A 22,340-nucleotide genomic window follows, 5' to 3' on the forward strand; every position below is an offset into this window, starting at 1 on the left:
AGGAGCCTGACAGCCTACCTGTCAAACTTCAATGAGATGTGATAGCTGGCACAGCCCCTTGTCCGTTTTGCTGTGTGCAAATAACTTTCCAAAAGCATTGTGAGGACAGCACCTAAACCGTTTTTACAATTGCTGCTTTTTTTAGACGTTGTCTGATTGTGCAACAATGTTGGTTAGTGGCAAACCAAGATGAAGCTTTCATGTAGACTACTCTCTTACTGGATGACAGGTAGGGCTAGCAGAGAACCAGGAGTGCTGTGCAACATATTTGATCCTGTGCAAAAACGAGGTCTGTGTTCCTGAAGTAAGTGTTCATGTGCACATACTAGAGCATCCTCACTGTCTCACGGTCTTTCACTTTCACGCCTTTTTTAACAATAAGGAGGAAATTTTACTGGGTTCTGATAAGCAGTGCTAGGATGGAAATAGCCCATAAAGGCATCAGTGTTGCATCCTTCTTTTCTCTTTTTGTCTGCAGCCTGACCCACCAACTTCTAATAAGTGGCAGCTCAACAACTGGCTGACCAAGGTGAACCCACCAGCAGTGCCAAGTCTCAGCGAAATCGCCCATGGGGATGGATGTGAGGAGGGCCAGGAGCAGGGCGATGGCATCAGCAGCAATTCTTCCCACCAGCACGCTGAGCCGAGGGAGCCTCATCACAAAAGCTCCGGCCGAGCAGCCAGGGCTCCTCAGGACACTCATCTTCCAACCAAACACAACTGCCAGAAGTCTCCTGTGCGCACCGAGGAGCCCTCGCTCAGGCAGACTTGTCTTCCTCAAAAGAGGAAGGTGAGGGGTGGAGGGGGAGGTGGGTTTGTACAAGGGCCAAGGTGGTGTTTGAAAAACCCGTGTGGAGAGTTCATTTCTGCTTCATAGGTTGGGAGTGCACCCATTATGCTCCTCCTATAAAGGTGCTATCAAACTTCTAAAGGGAATGCGTACCAAAACTTTCCACAGATGTTTCTTGTTGATCACAAATCCCCTGCTGAGCAAATGAAAAGCCTTGTAAGCTGTCTAACAAATGCTTTGGTGGTTTAAAACATTTTTTTCTGTGTTTTCTTGAAATACTAATTTTCTCAGACACCAAAACCTCAGCCCTCCTATGTCAGAGAGGACCTTTGGGCAGCAGGCTGTGTCACAGCATGCAGCTGGCCAGCCTGCTGGGAGCATTTGTGGGTTTCTCTGCTTTCAGCCCAAGCAGAGCTTTGTAGGGCTGCAGTTCCCCCTCCCCCTGCAACTCCTTGAAAAGCAGCATAGTATCTGAAGCACCTTCCAGACTGTGGAGTCATCTGTGCTACCCATTGAGTGTCTGTTGTGGGAGAGCACCTTGCCTGCAGTTTGTGGGGGTGCCCACAGGGACAATTGACCCAGGCCACCCTGGTCTGTGGTTTTTGGTTTTGTCCATGTATGCACCTTCTGCTGCCTTTAGTCACGCAACCACAGTCTGAGTAGCGTAGTCTTTTCCTGTGTGGAATTATTTATTTCCATGAAACAGTTGTGAAGGCTTGCTTATGCAAAGAGGACTGAATTCTGCAGATGTAAACTGTGTTATTACTAGGGGTGATGGCAGCAGCCCCGTGCCTTTTACTTTTCCATAAATGCAGACTTTTGACTGAACCAGGTTCACTGATAGTAACAACCATCACTAAACCCTGCTTTGGATCTCAGCACTTGGATAAATATGTAGAAAATGTCTTTGGTTTTCCTGGAGCTGCTGTGGTGCTAGCAGCAATGCTAATGCTTAAAAGATGCGTGTATCCACTAAGGGGATTTGTAGAGTCCTTCAGCTATAATAGTTGCTTTCCCCTGAATTACAAGACAGACCTTTATTTAACTGCGATGGTAGTAGCTCATGAGTGTTTTTGAAAGCTAACTGCCAAAGGGGACTGTGGATATACTTCCAGCCAGCTGGTTCAGCTGCACAGAGAGTTGGCTGCAGGTGTTAAGGTGAATGGGTATTCACTGTGGACGTTTCAGTGCCTGTGTAACTTTTTGGTCCTCCTCACAGAGCAGGTGGCTTAGCATGTGTGGGTGAATTGCCTTGGTTCCCACGTGGGTTTCCTTTAGTCTTGTCATTTTCTGAGCTTCCCATAGTTGTGGGGAAGAGCAGGAAAATGGTGAAGAAACTTGAGAGACCCCGGCAGTCCCCCTCCTGCAGAGCAGCAAGAGAAAGGTGAACAGGCAGTAAATCTGTTGCTGCTTCTGTTGTCTCAAAGAGCCAAGAGAGGAGCTATTTGATACTAGACGTGTCTTCCCTTGCAGCCTGAGTATCTGATTGCAGGAAAACCCTCCTAAGAGACTCAACATCTGTATTATATCAGCATGCATCAGTGTCCTTGGAGGCTCAGGCTTCATCACAGCCAGTTTGGTCAGGTGCAGCTGTCAGACATCTTTTGCGGCACTGTGGAGCTCAACCTGGGAAACAGTTTAAGGACGTGATCTAGGTGCTTGAGGCTTGCCCTGAGCACGCTGCCAGAGGTAGACTCTGTGCTGAGCATAACCCACTGAGCACCACCACAGTGACGTAAACCTGGATGTACTCGAGAGAGAGAGACAGAAAGTCCTGCAATGCTTTTGGCTGCCACCAGGCGCACTATGGGTAACGCTGACTTATCAGTGTAGTTTCTTTTACATTTTCTTGGCTTGTAGCAAATTATTCTGAAGTTTTTGATTCAGGTAAGCAGATGAGGATGCTTTGTATTGTTAAGATCTATCGAGTGCAATTTAAAAGTATTATTTATTACCTCTCTGCCTTAATGGTTCCTGTTCTTCTGGTATCAGATTCTTGTTGTTAAAACCAAAAGCCCCTGTGCATCTTGGAAATCTGAGTGATCGAACTCTCCTGCGAATGCAGTTTTTTCCTTCCCTTTCATAAGGCCTATCACAAAACACAATTGCTTGCAGTTCATGACTTTGCCAGGAGGAATCTGAATACATTTCTGTACAATTCATACTGAGTAGGAGAAAAAAAAAAACACAACCATCCAGAACAGATGAAATGCTATTTTTCAGCAATGGATGTGCCTTAATTTTGATTACTGTTGGCAACAAGAGGTTTTGCGTTTCCATCCCTGCAACTACAAAATAATTAATCTATCCAAGCAAAAGTAGATAATGTCATTTTAGGATACTTGTCAGTGAGCCTGAAATCTATATCCGCTGTGCTCTGGGTTTCCACTTTGTCAGTTCCAGTATCTTATATTTTCTTTTTTTTTTTAACCAGAATCAGTCAAACTTAGATGTGTTCGTCTGTACTTTACCTGCACATTCAAAACCTGAGTGATTTTCTTTTTTTTTCTTTTTTTTTTCCTTTCTTCCTGTTAGAGGGAAGTGGAGAAGGAGATTGATAGGAAGAAAATGAAATCAGAAAAAGAAACAAAACCATTGCAGTCTTCAGCTAACAAAGACTCCCATAAATTGAAGTGAGTATACAGTGGTGGGATGGCAAAAAGATGCATAAAGCTGAGTCTTTCTCAAAAAGTTTAAGGCGAGGAACTGTATCTCCTGTGCTTATGCTTGTGAGTTTGCTTATAACTTAATGTGTCTTCTGAAACTTAATCTGCTGCAGATTTGTCTTTACATCCGGGAACCAAACATGTGGCTATGGGAATATAATTTATTCACCTTTTTATTTGTTGCAGATGTGAAGGTTGGGTGTCACTTATCTATCTTCCTCTGTCTTCTCAACGCTGAGGATTATGGTTCTAATCATTCAAGCATAAGCTGATGTTTCAGTGGCTTGTTGTCTTCCCATACTTGGTTTACAGTGCTGCAAAAGCGTTGAATGTTGTTGCATTTGCCTTGATTTCCTACAGTTGAGATGGGAATGAAGACTTTACTATTTTAAACATGAACTTGTCCATCCTGCAGCTTATGTTGCTGCATGCTCTGATCCATGTATTACGCATAGCTCAAAAAATCTGTTTATGCTGCAAGAAGTTTAGTTGCCAGTTATGCCCATGCTGCTTTTCCTTCTAAGCTGGTAGGCAACCATTTGCACTGCTGTCTTTCAGACCAGATGCAGGAAACAAATCAGTGCAAAAGAATTTTACATTGCTTGAGTTACAAACAGTGTGGTAGACTGCCTGCCTGCGGGATGCAGGAGTCGTTTTCCCTTCTGCAAACTACCATGGTGGTAATCTGTCAGCAGATGATTGCCCTAGATGATCTGGGAGGTGGCAGCTGTTCTGTGGGGAGTAGCATGTGCTTGTTCTGCATGATAGTTTAGGGGTTTCAGGGGATGGCAAGAGGTTGAAGATGGTTGAAGATGTCTCTGGTTGAAGATGTCCCTGCCGGGGGGAGAGGGGGAAAGTGTCGACTAGATGACCTTTAAAGGTCCCTTTCAACCCAAACTATTCTGTGATTCTAGGTGAGTAAGACTTAAGAGTTCAAGCATCAGTTATTTCTGCTTTCATGAGAAATGGAATTAGCCTTAAAATGGTTTTAAAAAGGGAGTTGGACTAAATGATCCTTAAAAGTCCTTTCCGACCCAACCCATTCTATGATACTACGAACTTCTTTTTCTTTGCCCATGTCTTCCTCATTCTGGGTTCTGCTGTCATACTTATTTTGGGGAAGTTTGTGCTCTCACTGCATGAGAAGCAGCAGAAAGCTTTTTGTCAGATTCGTGGTACTTCACATGCATTTAAAGCTCTTAGCCTTTGTAAGGTGAGAAGATGAGGTGAACGCGTTTTGCACACAGAGAAACCGAGGTGCAGACAAGTTGAGTTGCTTGATCAGATTCTTGCCGCAAACAGGTGAAATAGCTGAAAGTGTAGCCCTGAAGTCATGACTCTCGTTCCCATGACTGAGCAGAGAGAGTTCTGGCAGCCTCTTGGGAAAGGATATTCTGCTAAGTGTAACTGAATGTCCATAAATTTCGACTTGGTGATTGTTGCTGTTTTCTTAATTGGACAGGTTCTGATGAAAGAAAAAAGTCATGTGTCAATGCTGATACTGTCTGCTCCCTCAGCTGCTTTTGCTGTCACCAGTGACAGGCTTTGAATTGTACTTATCGGCTGGCTGCTGGTGCACACGGTGTCTGTGCTAGGTGGGACCTGTCTTCTCCCAGCTTGACAACACAGAGGTGGATGTGATGGACATTGCAGAACTCTGGTTTCTTCCCTTGCTGCCGTGTGAGGCTGCTAAACTGGGATGCTTCAGAAGCACATAGGTGTGCAGCTCCCCCTTTCTCTAACTAAACCAACATGATGCAGTGCCAATAAGCTTTTTGCAGTGACTGGCCCAAATTTGTATATGGGTGAAACGCACAAAGCCCAATCCAGAAAACAGAGTTGTATGTATAGGTGAGTAAGGGTAGGGAGCCTTTCCCTTTTCCACTAAAATCATCTCGTTGTCTTTGTCTTTTTTGTATGTGACCTAATGGACACACAGCCAGCATGCCTTTTGAATCATGAAACTGTGGAATTTCAGATGGCCTTCATGGCCAGGAATTTCTCATTTATTCAGCATAGCATTTGCAGTGCTTCTGGTACGTCTCCTGAAACTTAACCCATAATTTGCATACCAGTGTACTGCCAGCATTTTGGCTAGCTCTTTGCTAGAGCTAATGCTTCTAGGAGCATGTCTTCAAATGGGCAGTGTCCCTGAGAGGGGAGGCTCATGCATCAGTCACGGGGCACTGCGATCAATTCCTGCTTGCTTGTTGCTTGAATTGGAGGTATTGGATTGGTATGTAGCGTTGAGGTTTGTGTCCTGACAATACGACTAAACTGCTTTTCTGCAGAGAAAACATTGACGTGCTCTTAAAGCACTGAGACTTTGGGGCTAACATTTAGTTGTATGAAGGGATACAGAAGGGCTTTAATTCTGGGGTTCACTCCTCCCTTTTGCTCAGTGAAAATGAGCACCCCTTTTAGCCGTGTTCTGGCTTGCAGAGTGGGAAGGATAAGGATGCGTTTTTGGGGAGAGAGCTGTACCAAGGTAGGGAAGCTGGGGAGCATGTGTGCAGCGAGTAGGGACTGTACCATGGGAAAAGTGGGTTGTGGAAGGCAGGAGAGGACTGTCCTGTGCACAGCAGAATGAAGCAAGATGTGCAATGTCATGCTTCGGTCTTCTCACTGGGTTTAACTTAATTTCCTGCTCTTCTGATGTTGCAATCCATGAGTTGGGATCCACTGTTCGGTGTTTTCCTGGAAACTTTGAGAAGCTGGATAAAAACGATGTAAGTGAGCAGTAGAGAAACAAGGTTTAGAGCTATCTGGTGCTGCTTAAAGCTGCCAGAGTTCCCTGGTAATCCTAACTCCGGATGATCACAAAACTGATATGCCACCGTGTTATTAAATGTGATAGCCTCTGCCATTATAAAGCACAGCATTTTAAGTCTCTCTCACCTGAATCCTCTCAACTTTATAAGTGTTGTGTGGGTGAGCTGGCAAGTCTTAAAGGAACAACTCAGTTAAACTCGGTCAAAGCATATACAGGATCAAGTGTCAGGGTGAGTATTTCTGACCATAGAAGATATCTTCTAGCATAATGGGGAGAGAGAGTCAGTGCTGCAATTCATTTGCCTTGTTGTGTGATTTGTCCCAGGGATTTTAGTTGCTGTTATTACCCCTCTCCCATTTTCAGTGAAAAGAGGCTGTGTTGGAGGGATGCCTTTTTTGCAACATCCTGATATTCTGGTTGCAAGTCTTTACTCCAAGGACAAATCTTACTCCTACTTGAAAAGAAACTTTCTTGTGTGGTGTTGGCAGCTGCGGATGTGGTATCTAATGCACAATGAAATCCCTGAAGTTTCATTTTGCTTTTGTTTGATTCTTTATGTTAACAAGTCCTCTTATACTTCCAGAGAAATTTAAACAGAATTGGTACATGAAGTAACTAAGTTTTTTAAAAAAAACCTACGTTATATGTACACCATATTCATCCCAATTGCTGAATTCGCTTCCCATCTCCAGAGCACCAAAAGCTTTACTTGAAAACCAGAAGAGAGATCTCCTGCTACCGCCACCTCTGCCACCCATGTCTCCTGCACATCCTCCACCAAAGTCAACCAAGATGGCCCAGAAGAGACCCAGAAGTGAGACTGGTGAGCTGCCTGCCATGGATAACACTGCCAGGAACAAGAGCGACCACAAGGATCCTTTGTTCTCCAAGCACAAGAAAGTGGAGAGAAATCACGCTGAATTGCCAAAGGGCATCGAAGTAGGTATCCATTATAACTGGTGGGATGTTTCCTGCAACTCATGAGCGCTGTGTGATTGTCTTTAGAAATATGCTCTGAGGATATTAAAAAGGAAGGAAGATAAATGAGCCACCAAAGAAAGCTCTTTGAAGCAATTTTGCTCCTTTAATGGCTGTCTGGGACCATATGTTGCTAGCCCGAAAGCCTGCATTGTAACTTCTCTGCTGACTTTCCATCAGCTGTTTTCATTTCACCAGTGAACAATGGTGTAAAGGGATGACCGTGTAAAAACCCAAGGCAAGAGAATCATGTTTATGGCAGTAACCGTTTCTGACTGTAGGCGACTGCAAGTACAATATTGGCGTAAAAATAAGTGTGTTTACAGAAAGGAGTGGATTGCTTCAAAGTAAGAAACAAGCAACCTGTGGTTTTGGCTGCAGCTTGGATATAAGGTTTTGTGGCTTGCTTACAAAATTATTAATGATCCTTGCAGCTGGATCTTTGCGTTTTTTTATTAGAAAATTCAATTATATTCCTGTTTTCTGGTGGCTGGGGGTGTGTGGTCTAGTCTGTTGTTGTGTGTGTTAGGCCAGATTCTGCACACTGTATTAGCTGGCTTCTAACTGCTTGCTTTTTCCTGATAATGGAGTGAGTAACAGAGAATCAACAGTTGCTGTGTGGTTAAGCTGGAATAAGTGTGAATGGATATTACCCATTCCTGCCTTGGCTAGTGGCCATGAAAAATGTGGTCAGTCGGTCAAACTCGGTCAGTCGCCGAGGAGATCAGCTCCAGTGAAGGTCAGGCCTCACTGGGGAAGGGGATGGCGGCGGATCGGGCTGGCAAAGGGCTCTTCTGAGGGCTCTTGTAGCCGGGAAAAGCGGCTGGCGCGTGCTGGTGCCGGAGCCGGCAGCTCGGGGGCGGGCTGCTGACGCGGCAGGGGCGGAGCCAGCGTCACCCGCGGCAGTTCTAAACGGGCTGCTCAGGAGCGCAGCGGCCACGCGGGCAGCTGGTGGGCGTCACCCCGGGCGTCACCGAGGTGAGAGTGGGCAAACAGGGCGCAGCTCTTCTGACGGTAAGTTACTAAAAAACTCTTTACCCGGCCAGAACGTCATGGTAAGAACTCGGCAGAAAACCATGGCTTTCCTGAGCTCTACACCGAGCAGCTCTGAGGTGGCCACCCAGACAGAGCTAGCGTGGCAACATGCTGCCACCCAGGGGTCGGGCTGTAGGGAGTGCCCTTCTCTTGCGCCGGTGTTGAATAGTGACGGTGAGCAGGCCTGTGGGCGGTGTGCCCAAGTAGAGGAACTCCTTCAGCTAGTGATGGAGCTCCGTGAGGAGGTAAGCCGCTTAAGAAGTCTAAGGGAAAGTGAACAGGAGATAGATAACTGGAGTCACACTCTGTCTTCCCTGAGAGAAGCACCCCAGGGAGACCGAGCTCCGCATACAATGAACCCCACACCCTCTAGCATTGTGTCTGAATGTGGAGATTCAGAAGACAGGGGCCAGTGGCAACAAGTCCCCACTCGTCGTGGCAGGCGTGCCTCCCAGGTTACCCCCACGCCATCCCAGGTGCTGTTACAGAACAGATACGATGTTCTTGAAAGGGAAGAGGAGGATGGCAATAACTGTGGCTTGCCAAACATTGAGTTGCCACTGAAGCCAAGACAGATTACACCTCATATAACGACATCATCATTTAGGAAAGAAAGACGGGTCCTTGTAGTAGGGGACTCGATTCTGAAGGGAGTGGATGGTCCCATATGTAGACCGGACCCAATCTGTAGGGAGGTCTGCTGTCTTCCTGGGGCCAGAGTTAAGGCTATCCGGAGGAAACTCCCTAGCCTAGTCAGGCCTACTGACTACTACCCTTTATTGATCTTTCAGTTAGGTAATGATGAAATTCTAGGAAGGAGCCTGAGGGCGATGAAGAGAGACTTCAGGGCCCTGGGACGGCTAGTTAGGGGATCAGGAGCACAAGTAGTGTTTGCTTCTATCCCAACAATTGCACAGATGGATGGGAAGATTAACAGGAAATATCAGCTGATCAATGCCTGGCTCAGAGACTGGTGTCGTCGGCAGGATTTTGGGTTCTTTGATCATGGGCTGCTTTTCAGGACACCAGGCCTTCTGGCAGCAGACGGAAAAAGCCTGTCTCAGAGGGGGAAAAGGGTCTTAGGGCAGGAGTTGGCGGGGCTCGTTGACAGGGCTTTAAACTAGGTTTGAAGGGGGATGGGGATAGATCCAAGGTTGCTAGCAAAAAGCCTGAAAGTGGGGTGCTGGCACTAGACTTGGAAAAGACAGGGGGCGTAACCGGGCTCCTTAGGAAGATGTCTGGGGATGGCAGAACTTCAGCTCCCTCCAGTAAAAAGGAGAAAGGACCAATAGCCCAGCTGAAGTGCTTATACACTAATGCACGTAGCATGGGCAACAAACAGGAGGAGCTGGAAGCCATTGTACACCAGGGTAATTACGATGTAGTTGCCATCACAGAAACATGGTGGGATGACTCGCATAGCTATAGTGCTGCCATGGATGGCTATAGACTCTTCAGGAAGGATAGGCAAGCGAGGAGAGGCGGGGGGGTGGCCCTGTATGTCAGGGAGTGTTATGAATGTCTTGAACTAAATGATGGTGATAATGAGATTGAGTGTTTATGGGTAAGGATCAGAGGGAAGGCTAACAAGGCAGATATTGTAGTAGGAGTCTGTTATAGACCGCCCAACCAGGATGAGGAGGCTGATGAAATATTCTATAAACGGCTGGGAGAAGTCTCAAGACCGCGAGCTCTAGTCCTCGTGGGAGACTTCAATTTGCCGGACATCTGCTGGGAATACGATACAGCAGGGAGGGAACAGTCTAGAAAGTTCCTGGAAGGTACTGGGGATAACTTCTTAACACAACTAGTGAAAGAGCCAACTAGGGAAGGTGCCCTGCTGGATCTGTTGTTTGTAAACAGGGAAGGTCTTGTGGGGGATGTGATGGTCGGAGGCCGTCTTGGCAACAGTGACCATGAAATGATAGAGTTCTCAATTCTGGGAGAAGCAAGGAAGGGGGTCAGCAGAACTGCCACCTTGGACTTCCGGAAAGCAGACTTTGGGCTCTTCAGGAGCCTGGTTGACAAAGTCCCCTGGGAGGCAGTCCTCCAGGGCAAAGGAGCCCAGGAAGCCTGGATGTCTTTCAAGACGGAAGTCCTAAAGGCGCAGGAGCAGGCTGTCCCCGTGTGCCGTAAGACAAGCCGTCGGGGAAAAAGACCGGCCTGGCTAAGCAGGGAGCTAGTGTTGCAGCTTAGGGAAAAAAAGAGGATATACGGCCTTTGGAAGGAAGGGCAGGCCACCCAGGAGGATTACAAAGAGGTAGTAAAGCGATGTAGGGAAAAAATCAGAAGGGCCAAAGCTCAGCTAGAGCTAAACCTGGCTTCTGTTGTCAAGGACAACAAAAAAAGTTTCTATAAATATATTAGCGATAAAAAGAGGACCAAGGATAATATCTGTCCTCTAGTAGATGGGGCTGGTAACGTAGTAACCAAGGATGAGGAAAAGGCTGAGGTACTTAATGCCGTCTTTGCCTCAGTCTTCAGCAGTAGGACCAGTTGTTCCTTGAATTCCCCGACCCCTGAGCTAGAATACAGGGATGGGGAGCAGAGTGAAGCCCCTGTAGTCCAAAGGGAAATGGTGAGGGACCTGCTTCAGCACCTGGAGGTGCACAAATCTATGGGGCCGGATGGGATCCATCCAAGGGTGCTGAGGGAGCTGGCGGAAGTGCTCACCGGCCCACTGTGCATCATTTATGAACAGTCCTGGATAACCGGGGAGGTCCCAGCTGACTGGAGGTTGGCAAATGTGACGCCCATCCATAAGAAGGGCCGGAAGGAGGATCCAGGGAACTACAGGCCAGTCAGTCTGACATCGGTGCCTGGGAAGGTCATGGAGCAGATCATCCTCAGTGCCATCACACGGCACATGCAAGAGAACAGGGTGATCAGGCCCAGTCAGCATGGCTTTGTGAAAGGCAGGTCATGCCTGTCAAACCTGATCTCCTTCTATGACAAGGTGACCCACTTGGTGGACGAGGGAAAAGCTGTGGATGTTATCTACCTGGATTTTTGCAAGGCTTTTGACACCGTTTCCCATAGCATTCTCCTGGAGAAACTGGCTGCTCATGGCCTGGACAGGTATACTCTTCGCTGGGTAAAAAACTGGCTGGATGGCCGTGTCCAGAGAGTGGTGGTAAATGGAGTTAAATCCGGTTGGTGTCCAGTGACGAGTGGTGTCCCCCAGGGATCGGTGCTGGGGCCCGTTCTCTTTAATATCTTTATCAACGATCTGGATGAGGGGATCGAATGCACCCTGAGTAAGTTCGCAGACGACACTAAACTGGGGGGGCGTGTTGATCTGCTTGAGGGTAGATTGGCTCTGCAGAGGGATCTGGACAGGCTGGACAGATGGGCTGAGGCCAATGGTATGAGGTTCAACAAGGCCAAGTGTCGGGTCCTGCACTTGGGTCACAACAACCCCATGCAGCGCTACAGACTGGGGGCGGAGTGGCTCGAAAGCTGCCTGGCAGAAAAGGACCTGGGGGTGTTGGTGGACAGCCGGCTGAGCATGAGCCAGCAGTGTGCCCAGGCAGCCAAGAAGGCCAACACCATCCTGGCCTGCATCAGGAATAGTGTGGTGAGCCGGACTAGGGAAGTAATCATCCCCCTGTACTCGGCACTGGTGAGGCCTCACCTCGAGTACTGTGTTCAGTTTTGGGCCCCTCACTACAAGAAGGACATTGAGGTGTTGGAGCGTGTCCAGAGAAGGGCTACAAAGCTGGTGAAGGGTCTGGAGGACAAACCTTATGAGGAACGACTGAGGGATCTGGGGTTGTTTAGCCTGGAGAAGAGGAGGCTGAGGGGAGACCTTATCACCCTCTACAACTACCTGAAAGGAGGTTTTAGAGAGATGGGAGCTGACCTCTTCTCCCTGGCGACAAGTGATAGGACAAGAGGAAATGGGTTCAAGTTATGTCAGGGCAGGTTTAGATTGGATATTAGGAAGCATTTTTTCACTGAAAGGGTTATTAAACATTGGAATAAGCTGCCCAAAGAGGTGGTGGATTCACCATCCCTGGAGGTGTTTAAGAAAAGGGTAGATGAGGTGCTTAGGGACATGGTTTAGGAGTGGTGGTGTTTTTATCAGGGTAGGTTAATGGTTGGACTTGATGATCTTAAAGGTCCCTTCCAACCTCACTGATTCTATGATTCTATGATTCTATGCTGTCTTAGCCATTGTGCAAGCAAACCTGTGACTTAATTTCTCAATGCTTGGGAAAAGTTTGAGTGGTATTAAGCCTTACCAGCAGTCAGGTAAGAAGCCAAGTTTCTATTTCTGTTATTGGATGGGGTGCTGGGGAAGAAGGTAAGAAGATGGTGAGAACCTGGAGAGTAAACTGTGCCTGGGACAACTAAATCTTTTCTCTTGAAATTTAGGAAAGCCAGGCTTTGGAATTGATTTAGATGTATCTCTCTAACCAGCTTTATCTCTGCTCTGTTTTTCAGGGATCTGTAGGGGATGTCACAAATCCTTTCCCAGTGCCTTCTTTGACGAAAGGTACCTCCAAGTCAAGGAGACCTCAACTCAACTTTGAAGAGTAAGTTGTTGTTTTACACCCCTTGTGTGTACTTTCTGAAGACACCAGGCAAGCCTGGCCCTGCAGCCGCCCTGGCTTCTGCTTCCTAATGAGCCCTTCTTTTGGGAGGAAAGAGAGAGGAAGAGATGTCTGAGACCTGCCCTGTACTGTCTTCTCATGTCTGGGACTTACTCCACCCCCCACAAAGCAAAGGTCTCATTACAACAGTTCTTGGCTTGAGGGAAGCTACTCTGGAAATTTTTAACTCTGAGAGGTGTCTCATGCCTGCCAACAAGTGATGGGTTTTGATTTATGTGTTTCTTGGCAAGCGGCAAATTCCTCTGTGACAAGGTGCTGGGCAGGCAGCTGACTTTATCTTGAGAGGGCACGACTCACTCGTTAGTGTACAGGTGGCTGTGTGCCATTTGCACGGTGAATAGATTATCCCAGTGCACAGAAATGTGTGTCATGATTGAGACCCAAGACCTGTAGAAGCCTTGGTGACCGTATGTCTTGTAAGCAAATAGCTCGAATGCAAGCTCTCTTGGTCCAAGATGACAGTGTGGTACTGCAGAGTTTACTGTATGTTTCAATCAGAATGTGTTTGTGGTATTGTACTTGAGGAACGGCAGGAGATCACACAACTACTGTCTTTCCATGGGAGCAAAGAAGTAAACTTGGCCTCATAGTAACCTAACTTCTGGTGGATTTTTATTTCAAAATGTAAGTTTTCAATGTCATTCTAACATACATTTTTTAAGAAATCAATTAACTTTATCTGTGCGTTCAGCTGCTGCGTATTTCTGAACAGGCAGACAACATTCATTTAGTGATTATCATAATTGTAAGGTGTGTTTGATAAGACTGTAACAGGCTTACCAAAACACGATGTTTGGACTCATAGCATCCTATAGATCTGAAGGTAAAATTGATAATTATCCCCCCCTTTTTCTCTGCTTTCTGTTTTTCCACTCTCTGTCCCCAATTCAGACAGCATCCAACAGAATACTACATAGAAGAGGCCAAGAGGCTGAAGCACAAAGCTGATGCAATGGTAAGTCCTGGCCCTGTGCTAAAATGTTAACCTTCTCTTGCATTCGGACCAAATACCTGTGTGCATGTGAATAAGATTCGCTCGCTAACATTACTTCCATACTCGGAGTACGTTCAAGTTATATGTGGGGAGGCTGTCTTTATTTGCCAAATGTTCAGACATTTCCCTCTGTTGTAAAGACATCTAGGGAATATGCCTGGAGAACGGGATTTGGAATTGACATTGCCTGAGGTTAGCAGGCCTGTTTGCTTTGCAGAGCTATCACAAAGTCCTCGGAAAATACAAGGAACAGTTAGTTTTAAGACAGTTTACTCTGAAACATCAGGATCCTGACAGTAATTGTGTTGCTGGCGAACAAGACTTGGAAGTGCCCTTTGTGGAATGTGACTGACTTTCTCCACTGTGTGCAGTTTAACAGTGTGTATGAATGAGCGCTTTTTTTTTTTTTTTTGCTAATTATGGCTCAGTCAGATAATGTACATTTGCTAATTGTCATTTACTTGTGAAAACGAAGTGAGGGAATACTGCAGAGGAAAAGCCTCATCTGCCTCTCATGAGGCAGGCCTCCAAGACCAGAAAATAATATCCAAGAAAAGTGAAGATGGTGAATTACTGGAGGAAAACATTGAGCAAGAGGAAGAGATACAAATAGCCAGAGCACACAAAGCTGATGACTGGGCCCACATTAGGGCTACTGCTGAGAACCCTTTAATTATCTCCTGGAGGCCCGACTTGCATCTTTTTCTTTCTTGAAATCCTGCCTAACTAGGGAGAAAAAAGGAAATCAGGTACACTTGAGAGAAGTAGTTTTTGTCTTAGTCTAAAAATGAGAATTTTCTTCCCAATAGACCGACAAGACTGGAAGGGCCTTTCAGTACCTAGATGCTGCCCTCTCCTTCATTGAATATGGGATTGCCTTGGAATCAGATGCATCAGCACCAAAATCAGCTCACAGCCTATTCAGCGGCACCATAGATCTCATCAAGTAAGCGGTTTTCAAAGTGCGATGGTTAGGCTGCGTGTTTGGAGGGGAAGGGTTAGTTGCATTGCTTGTTTGCAACTGTGGCCAGTTTGGATTCCCACCATGGAGCAGAGTTCAGGTTGCTGTACAAGCACGAGAAAGACCATCCGGAGGCATCAGAGGCAAATCCTTTGAAGTGTTTCAGCATTGCTTATCAGAAAAATTAGGCACCGTGTCCTCCTCAGCATTTGAGCCTTGCAGCTGAGGTACACCAGAGGATGCTGGCTATGACAATCAAGGCCATGAAGGAGTTTTTACTTCATACAGGTCTGAAGTTGCTTTTGCATGTGAGCTCAGTAGTATTTAAATTTAAAAAAAGCAAAGCAAAGATATAGCATGTGGAAGAACAGTTTGTGTCCCAAAGGTCTTGTAGCTTGATTGAAGGCAGACTTTGCTGGTTTCTCCCATGTGTCTTTCTACTAGTACACTTTATTGAGGTTTCTTTTAGCAACCTTCCCCATTTAGTTTCACAGCCATTGTAGATGCACGTAGATAATATGACGTATACAAGCAGCACAACCCAAGCAACCATGTATTGGGTAGAAAAGAGGCAGGTATCGGTTATTCATACCGAAATTACAGGTTATATGAGTGTTTTTGAGAGCTGATTTGACTTCTTGCCTTAGAGCTGAAACAGCTGTCGGGGTTTTTTTTTTTGTGGTAGACTTCAAACTTTTTAAATTACATTGTTTGCTTTGTGGTCTTGATGGACTGTATTTCCAAGATGCTGTTGTTGCTTTATTTTCATAAAGGAGACTTGCTTGTTTGTTGTTAGCCAAAAGAAACATTTCGACTAAGATGTCTGTCTTGTCCAGAAACAATTGAATTAATATTTCACCTTCAGTAGTAGGGGCACCTCTTCTGGGTCCCAGGCCTGTAAGTTAGCGTGTAATCACTGTAAGAGGAGAGTGGGTCGCATAAGGGGTCACATCTGTTCGTGCTGCGTGGAAAACAACGCATTCTGAGACAGTACTCTGCTCAAGATCATACAAAGCACTCAGTGCCAGGACTTAAGAAGTCAAGGCAGGTTTAGGTTTCATGACTTTTGGACTGATGTTAGAGATAACGGCATGCGCTGTTTTTTCATAAACAGCAGGACTTCAGAGCACTGATGGCTGACAAGATTCTGTTTTTTTTGTTTCCTTAGATTCATCATGACATTGAAATCCTTTACGGACTCCTCAGCATCTTCACATGAAAAAATCTTTGCCGTGTTTTGGTTTGTAACTGTTTTTCTCTGCCTTCCTATTCTGTGTTTAGACTCGATAGAGTGAAAGACCCATTACTTTCAGGGGCAAAGGAATGAGTTAAATGGGAATCAGAGTTCCACAAGGGAAAAAACCCACAGAATAAAAACCAGAATGAACTGGAACATCTCTAAAGTGCGCCACGTTATCACAAGGGACCACATGTGGAAGGCACAGGCTCTAAAATTTGATCTGCTGGTAACCTGAGAGCACACAAAGGCTTTCACCTAAGGTGAAAGAATGCAATTTGGCTGCCCATGTTTGAGCCATGTAACTGAAGCTGTCACTGAACATAGCTGAGGCACTTCTGGACAGGGGTTTAACGGGCCTGTTGCACCTATAAGAGGTCGGGCACCTGTTTGAATATAACACCAGACATGGCCCGCCCTTGTTTTGTTTTGTGGTTTTTTTTCGCCTTGTGATTTTTTCACAGGGTCCTTTTTTAAGATGAGCAGGAGGAGGAGAAATTCTGAGCTTTCTTGACTTTGCAGTACGGCTGATGTGTGCCTGCCTCTGTCCCACAAGGCTGATGACTGCTGAGCAGGCAGCAGCGAGCATGAACACTGACGCTTGGGTGTGTTTCTGTTCACAGCATGCGCTGCCAGTCCATTCTGCACATGGCAATGTTTCGTTACAAAAAAGACACTGCAATCAAGTATTCCAGGATCCTGAAGGACCACTTTAAGGTAGGGCACAGATATTACCAATCTGCCAGCTGAATGGCTGCGGCAGTTACTGATGTTGGCCGAATAGCCCAAATCTAACAAGAGTTCTGTTCCTTGCTGCAGAGTTCTTCCAGAGTAACACAAGCACCTTCTCCATGTGTTGCAAGGTAAGATTTAAAAATACATATGTTGTCATGCGTCTGTAAGGGTGTGAGTGAAAACAGTAGCCGGAATATTTGAGTTGCTAACTGCATTTGAGAGCGCCTCACCTCTCGCTCTTTCTTGCCACCTGAAATCACACTGTTAGGGGGCATGAGTATTTTTCTTCTCTCTCTCTCCTGTCTTTTCTCGTTGGAAAGGGGTTGTTTTTGTGTTATGAGGTCCAGAGTTACAGCATATCAAGAAGAGCAGTTCTCCACCAGATAAGCAGATCAGAGCAAGGAAGGTATCGTCACTATGCTGTTTCAAAGCCCCTGTTGTCATCTTTTTTCTGTTAGAGATCCCTTGAGACTTAATGGGATAGCATCCCCATCTCCCTGGCCACTGTCCAGTATGATTATGCCTTCGTCCTGGGGTAGCATAACTTTGAGGTGATACTTCAATATTTGTCTCTTTAGCTTAGTCACCAATTAAGAAAAAGAAACTAATTTTCTGAGTTATTGAGCGTTTTGTCCTTTCTATGTATCTACAGCAGTGTTGCTGTGTCTGTGGCAGCAAAAGTAAAGGGCAAGCTGTCACATAACAGTGTTTCACCTGATGCCCTGCAGACTGGGCCTGTGTTTTTACGACAATGAGTAAGAAAGAGTTTTTCTGTGTGCTGTGGTAATTGCATTTGGCAGATAGCTACCTGGTTCCACGTCTGTCCCTTTTAAACTCTGCAGCTGAGAGAGGGTTGTTTGGTCTTTAATATCAATGCTGAAATTCCAGTTATTTTTCTGCTGCCTTGCACAATATAGTTTATTGGGAAGTAAATGGTCTCCCAAGAGCAGTGGTGGAAGCCCTTTCATACCAGGTACTAAAAGTTAAGTTGGTAGAAGTGGTGGGGGTGAAGTGATGTGACGAAGCCAGCCTGTGTCTGGAAGGCGGGCAGCTGACTGCATGTAGCTTCCCTACATCTATAAATAAGTGTGGGTAGGCTGACCTGGCTGCTTTGACTAGCTGTCAGAAAGCTCCAGCCTCTATAAGTGGTGAGCTTCAGCATGCCTGAAATGGAAGTCGTTAGAAAGAAAACACTCAGATAATCTGGTGAAGGCTTCCACAAATAGGTGTAGATTTTGGAAGGTATGGATGGCCCTTTCTGATGTCTGGTTCTGCATTTTCTTTTGTCAAGAGGAGTCCTTAGAGTTGCAAATCACTTCAAAAAACTTGGCCTTGCACTTGAAGGACAATTACTTGTTATGTTGCTGAACACATCTCAGTTTTCAATCCTCCGCTCCATACTGCAGGCCTGGATGATAGCGGATAGCTCCTGGCATAAGATAGTCTTGTGGCAAGGCTTTTAACTCTGAAGTTAAATGTTCACGATGGTGTTTCTTTCTCCTGCAGAAGCACAGGCATGCCTTCTGCTCTTTCTCCAATGTCCTCTCCTGCCGGTTCTGTGAGTTCTCAGCCGGGATCGAATGCTAGCAACTGCAGTGGCAACAGCATTGGCTCTTCAATCACTGTCCCCTATAATATCCCAAGCATCACCTCTTCCTATGTCAACATCACTTCCTGTATCCTCTATGCGTATCATATTTGGGAACAGGCTGATGCACTGGCCAGGAAGAATAAGGGTAAGTTTTTGCCTTCTGGCTTTTCTGTCTTGTGTGTTGTGGTTATGTGTATGTTCTCGCTTAAATCCTAACACTCAACGGAGCAAACACCATACCTAAAGATCAAAGCATTAAATATGTTGAAATAGACAGCTATGGCATATTGGCAGGTTATTGGCAGAGATACTTGATGGTGATATATTGAGGAGTGTTCCAATTAAAAGATTGTCTTGGCATCCTCAAACGTCTAAGAGCTAAGGGATGAGGGTATCAAATGCAGGAAACCAGCCAACTTGCTTCATGGTAACACAAGAAGCGTAAGGGGTTTTTTGCTGTTTGTTTTTCCCTTTGGGGCGCAGAGCTTTTCTGAGTCGGTTCACTTTCTATAAAAACAGCTTTTTGGCCTGTAGCATTGTGTTTTAGTTTGTTTGTCAAACTTCCAGGTATTTTTGTCTTGAAAACGGTGAAACTGGCTTCTCTAACAGAGGATCTGAGCAGCACTTGAATTGGAGTCCTTGCTGGGCACGTGACCAGTATTTGCCGGTAGCATTTCCTAAAATTGCTGCTACTTTTTTTATTTTACAGTTTTGTTAATAAAAAAGTTGTATTGTCCTGTGGTACAAGCAGTGGTGAGTAAGCAAAAGCCCTAGAGTGGGTGCAGTTCTATAACCTGCCATCCCACGTGGCATTTGCAGTGTCATTTTTCATCAAACACAAAGTTTTGTGAGCTACTGTGGGCAAAGGGACGTATTGCCACGGTCTGTTGGCAAACTTGCAAAAGAAAGTAACCATGATGCGCCTGGCTGAATTGTTGGAAGGCTGTAAAAGTACTCATGCTAATGAGGCAGTTGCTGAAATTCAAAAGGCTTTGCAAGTCACCTTTGAATAAAGTAGCTCCAGTTGTTGGCTGTCTTCTGAGCAAATCTGTGCTCGCAGCAGCAATTCATGTGTAGTATTTTGGATTATGTCCTCAAAAGGCTGATAAAAGACTGTCACACAGAAGGCTCAGTGGATACTGCTGGTAAGCCAGAGGAATGAGTCATGGAGGAAGACCTGTAGGGGGGACAGCCTGAGCACAATCTTTCATCAATCAAGAGTAAATTCAAAACCTGCTCTGTGTTGCAGTAAATACTCTCAAGGGAGTGGATCTGTGCAGGAGAAGAGTAAATACTCCTGTAGGCTTTGCATTTGCTGTCACTGTTCAGGACGGTGGAGGAGTTCCAGTTCTGATATTTGTTGATATTTGGTGTAATGTACAGGTTCTAAGAGGTACAGAGAGTGAGTACCTAAAACTATTGAAAAAGCCACATCCTTGATTCTTTTGTGCAATTCATAGGGCTTAAGAAGAAGAAGAAAGAGCAGTGGCCTTCAGCTATCAAGTTCCCTTAAATGGAGAAGTTAGTGGAAAGCAGTTAGTTATAACTGATGTCCAAGGCACTTGTGCTGAAGTGCTTTCTGGCGGGTCCAAAACTAGGTGCTTCCAGTGCAGGACCCAGCTCCTCACTTCAGAGCAGTGCGTAATTCAGATCATGAGGCTGTAACACGTTGCCTTCTGGCCTCTGATGTTCCACAGCAATGACGAGCAGAGGTTGCATGTGTGCATGTAAAGTCACTCTCCTTTCACGTGGTGCTGTGGTCACAGATCAGATTAACTTCTGTTTGCTCAGGCAGGGAGTTTGGACTCCTCGTCTCTGCTTGCAGCTCTTCTGTTCCCCATGAAGGGAATGGATACCCATTTTGTAAACAAAAGAAGGAAAATCGGGGGAAATGCGTTTTCTGCTTCTGAATTGGAAAGTATTAGAAGGAAAGCGTTGTCTTCTCTGCTTCTGAAGAGTTCCTTGCACAGCCAAGCAGAAATTTTCAGCCTCCAGGTTCAATCTTTGTGTGTAAAAAAGTAGAGCTGAGAATGGCCAGGTTCTCAAAAGGTATCTGGCAAGACGATTGAGGCTGGAGGGACTGGGGTGAGCCCGTGTTGCTGGAAGGCAGGTCACGCAGCAATGTCTTGGAAAGGTGTGATAATTTCCTGTAACTCACTGTCACCTGCCGAGATGATTGCCAGCGCAGAGCAGGGCATTTAGCCTGCCAGCACCTCCCGGCAGGTTCAGATATGCTGCAAGATCCATTTTCTGCCTGTGCCGGAGGAGGAGCACGGTGCCTGAATTTGGTGGCAGGATAGGACTCTGTTAAATCTGCCTGATGTGCCCAGCTGTAAGCAACTCAAATCAGAGCTGTATAGCCTGCCAAGCTATCCAAATTTTTAAACCTGCTCAATTGAGAAATCATGATGCCTTCGACGTTTGAGGATGGATGAAGGAGAGGGACCAGTCCAACGACAGCTGTGTGTGCTTCTGGGCATTGCTCAGAAAGACACTCGAATTTGGCCTGTTTAAAATCTGGGGGAAGCACACAGCACATGTGTGAACACCCAAACTTTTGCCCACCTACCATGGAGTCTCGACGTCCCTTTAAACCCAGCGGTTGGGGAGGCAGTTCAGTGTATGCAGGTGTGTGTGAGTACGTTTTCCTCTCATGTGCCCTGCCTCGTGTGCTTGGTATGCTTCCCAGCCTTCTAATGTTGCTGAGCTCTTTGCATTAATGCGTTTAATGGGACTTGCCGGCTGACAGTGTGCTGCTGTTGTCGCTCCTTGCTGCCCCCTTGCCTGTCAGACATGCCTGTTACGTGAAACCAACCACATGTTTTCTCTCTCCCTACCCTTTTTCCAGAGTTTTTTGCTGAACTCGGCACAGCGACGTGCGCTCTGGCACTGAACAGTAGCATGACTGAACTGGTACGCTACACTAGACAGGGTTTACAGTGGCTGAGACTGGAAACAAATACGCCTTAACTGGTGCTCCAGGTGGTTAAGTACCTTGAACTTTTTTGCACTTTTGAAGCCTCAGAAACAGTCTGACTTGTTGAATCGTTGGATACAAAGCACCTGCAAGGGAAAATAAGTTAAGGTGGAATGGATCTGGTTACACTGGAAAAACTTTGAATGGTGTTTGTAGGGTAGCGCTTTGCTGCCTTGAAAAAGAAGAGATGGAGGAAAGCCTCGATGATGATGGCACCTTCCTTTAAAACGACAAAGTGCAATAAATTGTCTGAATGGCTCGATGTATTGATGGTCTATAAACATTTCTATTACGGATAACCAGCAGGACAATAATCACACATGAAGAAGTGCCGACAAGAAGGAAATCTGCCTCCAGACGTTATTACGCAACATCCCACAGTCCACAACAGTTGTGTGCCCAGAAGACATGTCAGAGAAGTGTTTTTGCAAGCACGGATGCAATCTTTGGTGTCTTTGTTCCTCAGATGGCAAGTAGCAACCTCATCAGCACCGAACAGCATTATGTTACAGTAAAAACAGCAAATTGGTCTGCCTTGCCAGCTTTCCAACCTAACCCTCTTGCATTTGTCAACCAGCTGCTGTCCTGAGAATTGGGGGAAGCCACTGCCTTCAGCGCTGCAAGTTCACTTTTTAAGTCATTGCTGCTCTGGTCCTCCTCCTTGCCACACACTCGTGCACACACATGCCCTTAGCACTCGAACTATGTTACTTAGGGTCTTGCTTGGTTTAAGGCTTGTAAGCCAAACATAGCTGGGGTGCCAAAATGAAACAGCTCTACCCCTCTTCTGTGGTGGAGGGACATTGCTCACACTGAGGACTCCTTGTCCGGTTGCTTATTGTCGCTTCAATGGGTGGGGGTGGACAGCTGTACTGGGTCACCGTGGTTGCTTGGACATCGTTCTGAGTCTGAGAGGTTACATGGGGAGGAATCGCTTCTGTTTACGTGGCTGAATGTGGAACATAAGACAAATGTTGCGTTTGGATA

The 22,340-nt window shown here is 46.1% G+C and overlaps 3 protein-coding genes across 5 annotated transcripts in view; 2 read left to right on the forward strand and 1 right to left on the reverse strand.

Annotated features, from left to right (window-relative positions):
* The window catches only part of LOC309671207 (AF4/FMR2 family member 1-like), a gene marked incomplete at its 5' end in the record, with an annotated part of 39,218 nt that extends 17,639 nt beyond the window's left edge, over positions 1–21,579 (forward strand). Inside the window, 11 exons of the mRNA XM_082482412.1 lie at positions 479–763; positions 3,332–3,423; positions 6,922–7,168; positions 12,689–12,780; positions 13,750–13,813; positions 14,662–14,798; positions 15,982–16,053; positions 16,674–16,767; positions 16,870–16,913; positions 18,292–18,521; positions 21,225–21,579. Coding sequence (XP_082338538.1) covers positions 479–763; positions 3,332–3,423; positions 6,922–7,168; positions 12,689–12,780; positions 13,750–13,813; positions 14,662–14,798; positions 15,982–16,053; positions 16,674–16,767; positions 16,870–16,913; positions 18,292–18,521; positions 21,225–21,346 — 1,479 coding nt within the window. The 3' untranslated portion in view covers positions 21,347–21,579. The remainder of the gene's footprint in view (positions 1–478; positions 764–3,331; positions 3,424–6,921; positions 7,169–12,688; positions 12,781–13,749; positions 13,814–14,661; positions 14,799–15,981; positions 16,054–16,673; positions 16,768–16,869; positions 16,914–18,291; positions 18,522–21,224) is intronic.
* The window catches only part of LOC309671545 (kelch-like protein 8), a gene marked incomplete at its 5' end in the record, with an annotated part of 659,404 nt that overhangs the window by 368,653 nt on the left and 268,411 nt on the right, over positions 1–22,340 (forward strand). The gene's annotated exons all lie outside the window — the stretch shown is intronic.
* The window catches only part of LOC309671733 (kelch-like protein 8), a gene marked incomplete at its 5' end in the record, with an annotated part of 85,778 nt that overhangs the window by 40,253 nt on the left and 23,185 nt on the right, over positions 1–22,340 (reverse strand). The window lies entirely within an intron of this gene.

Source organism: Vanellus vanellus (assembly GCF_965231255.1).
Source record: "Vanellus vanellus genome assembly, chromosome: 4".
NCBI classification, from domain to species: domain Eukaryota; kingdom Metazoa; phylum Chordata; class Aves; order Charadriiformes; family Charadriidae; genus Vanellus; species Vanellus vanellus.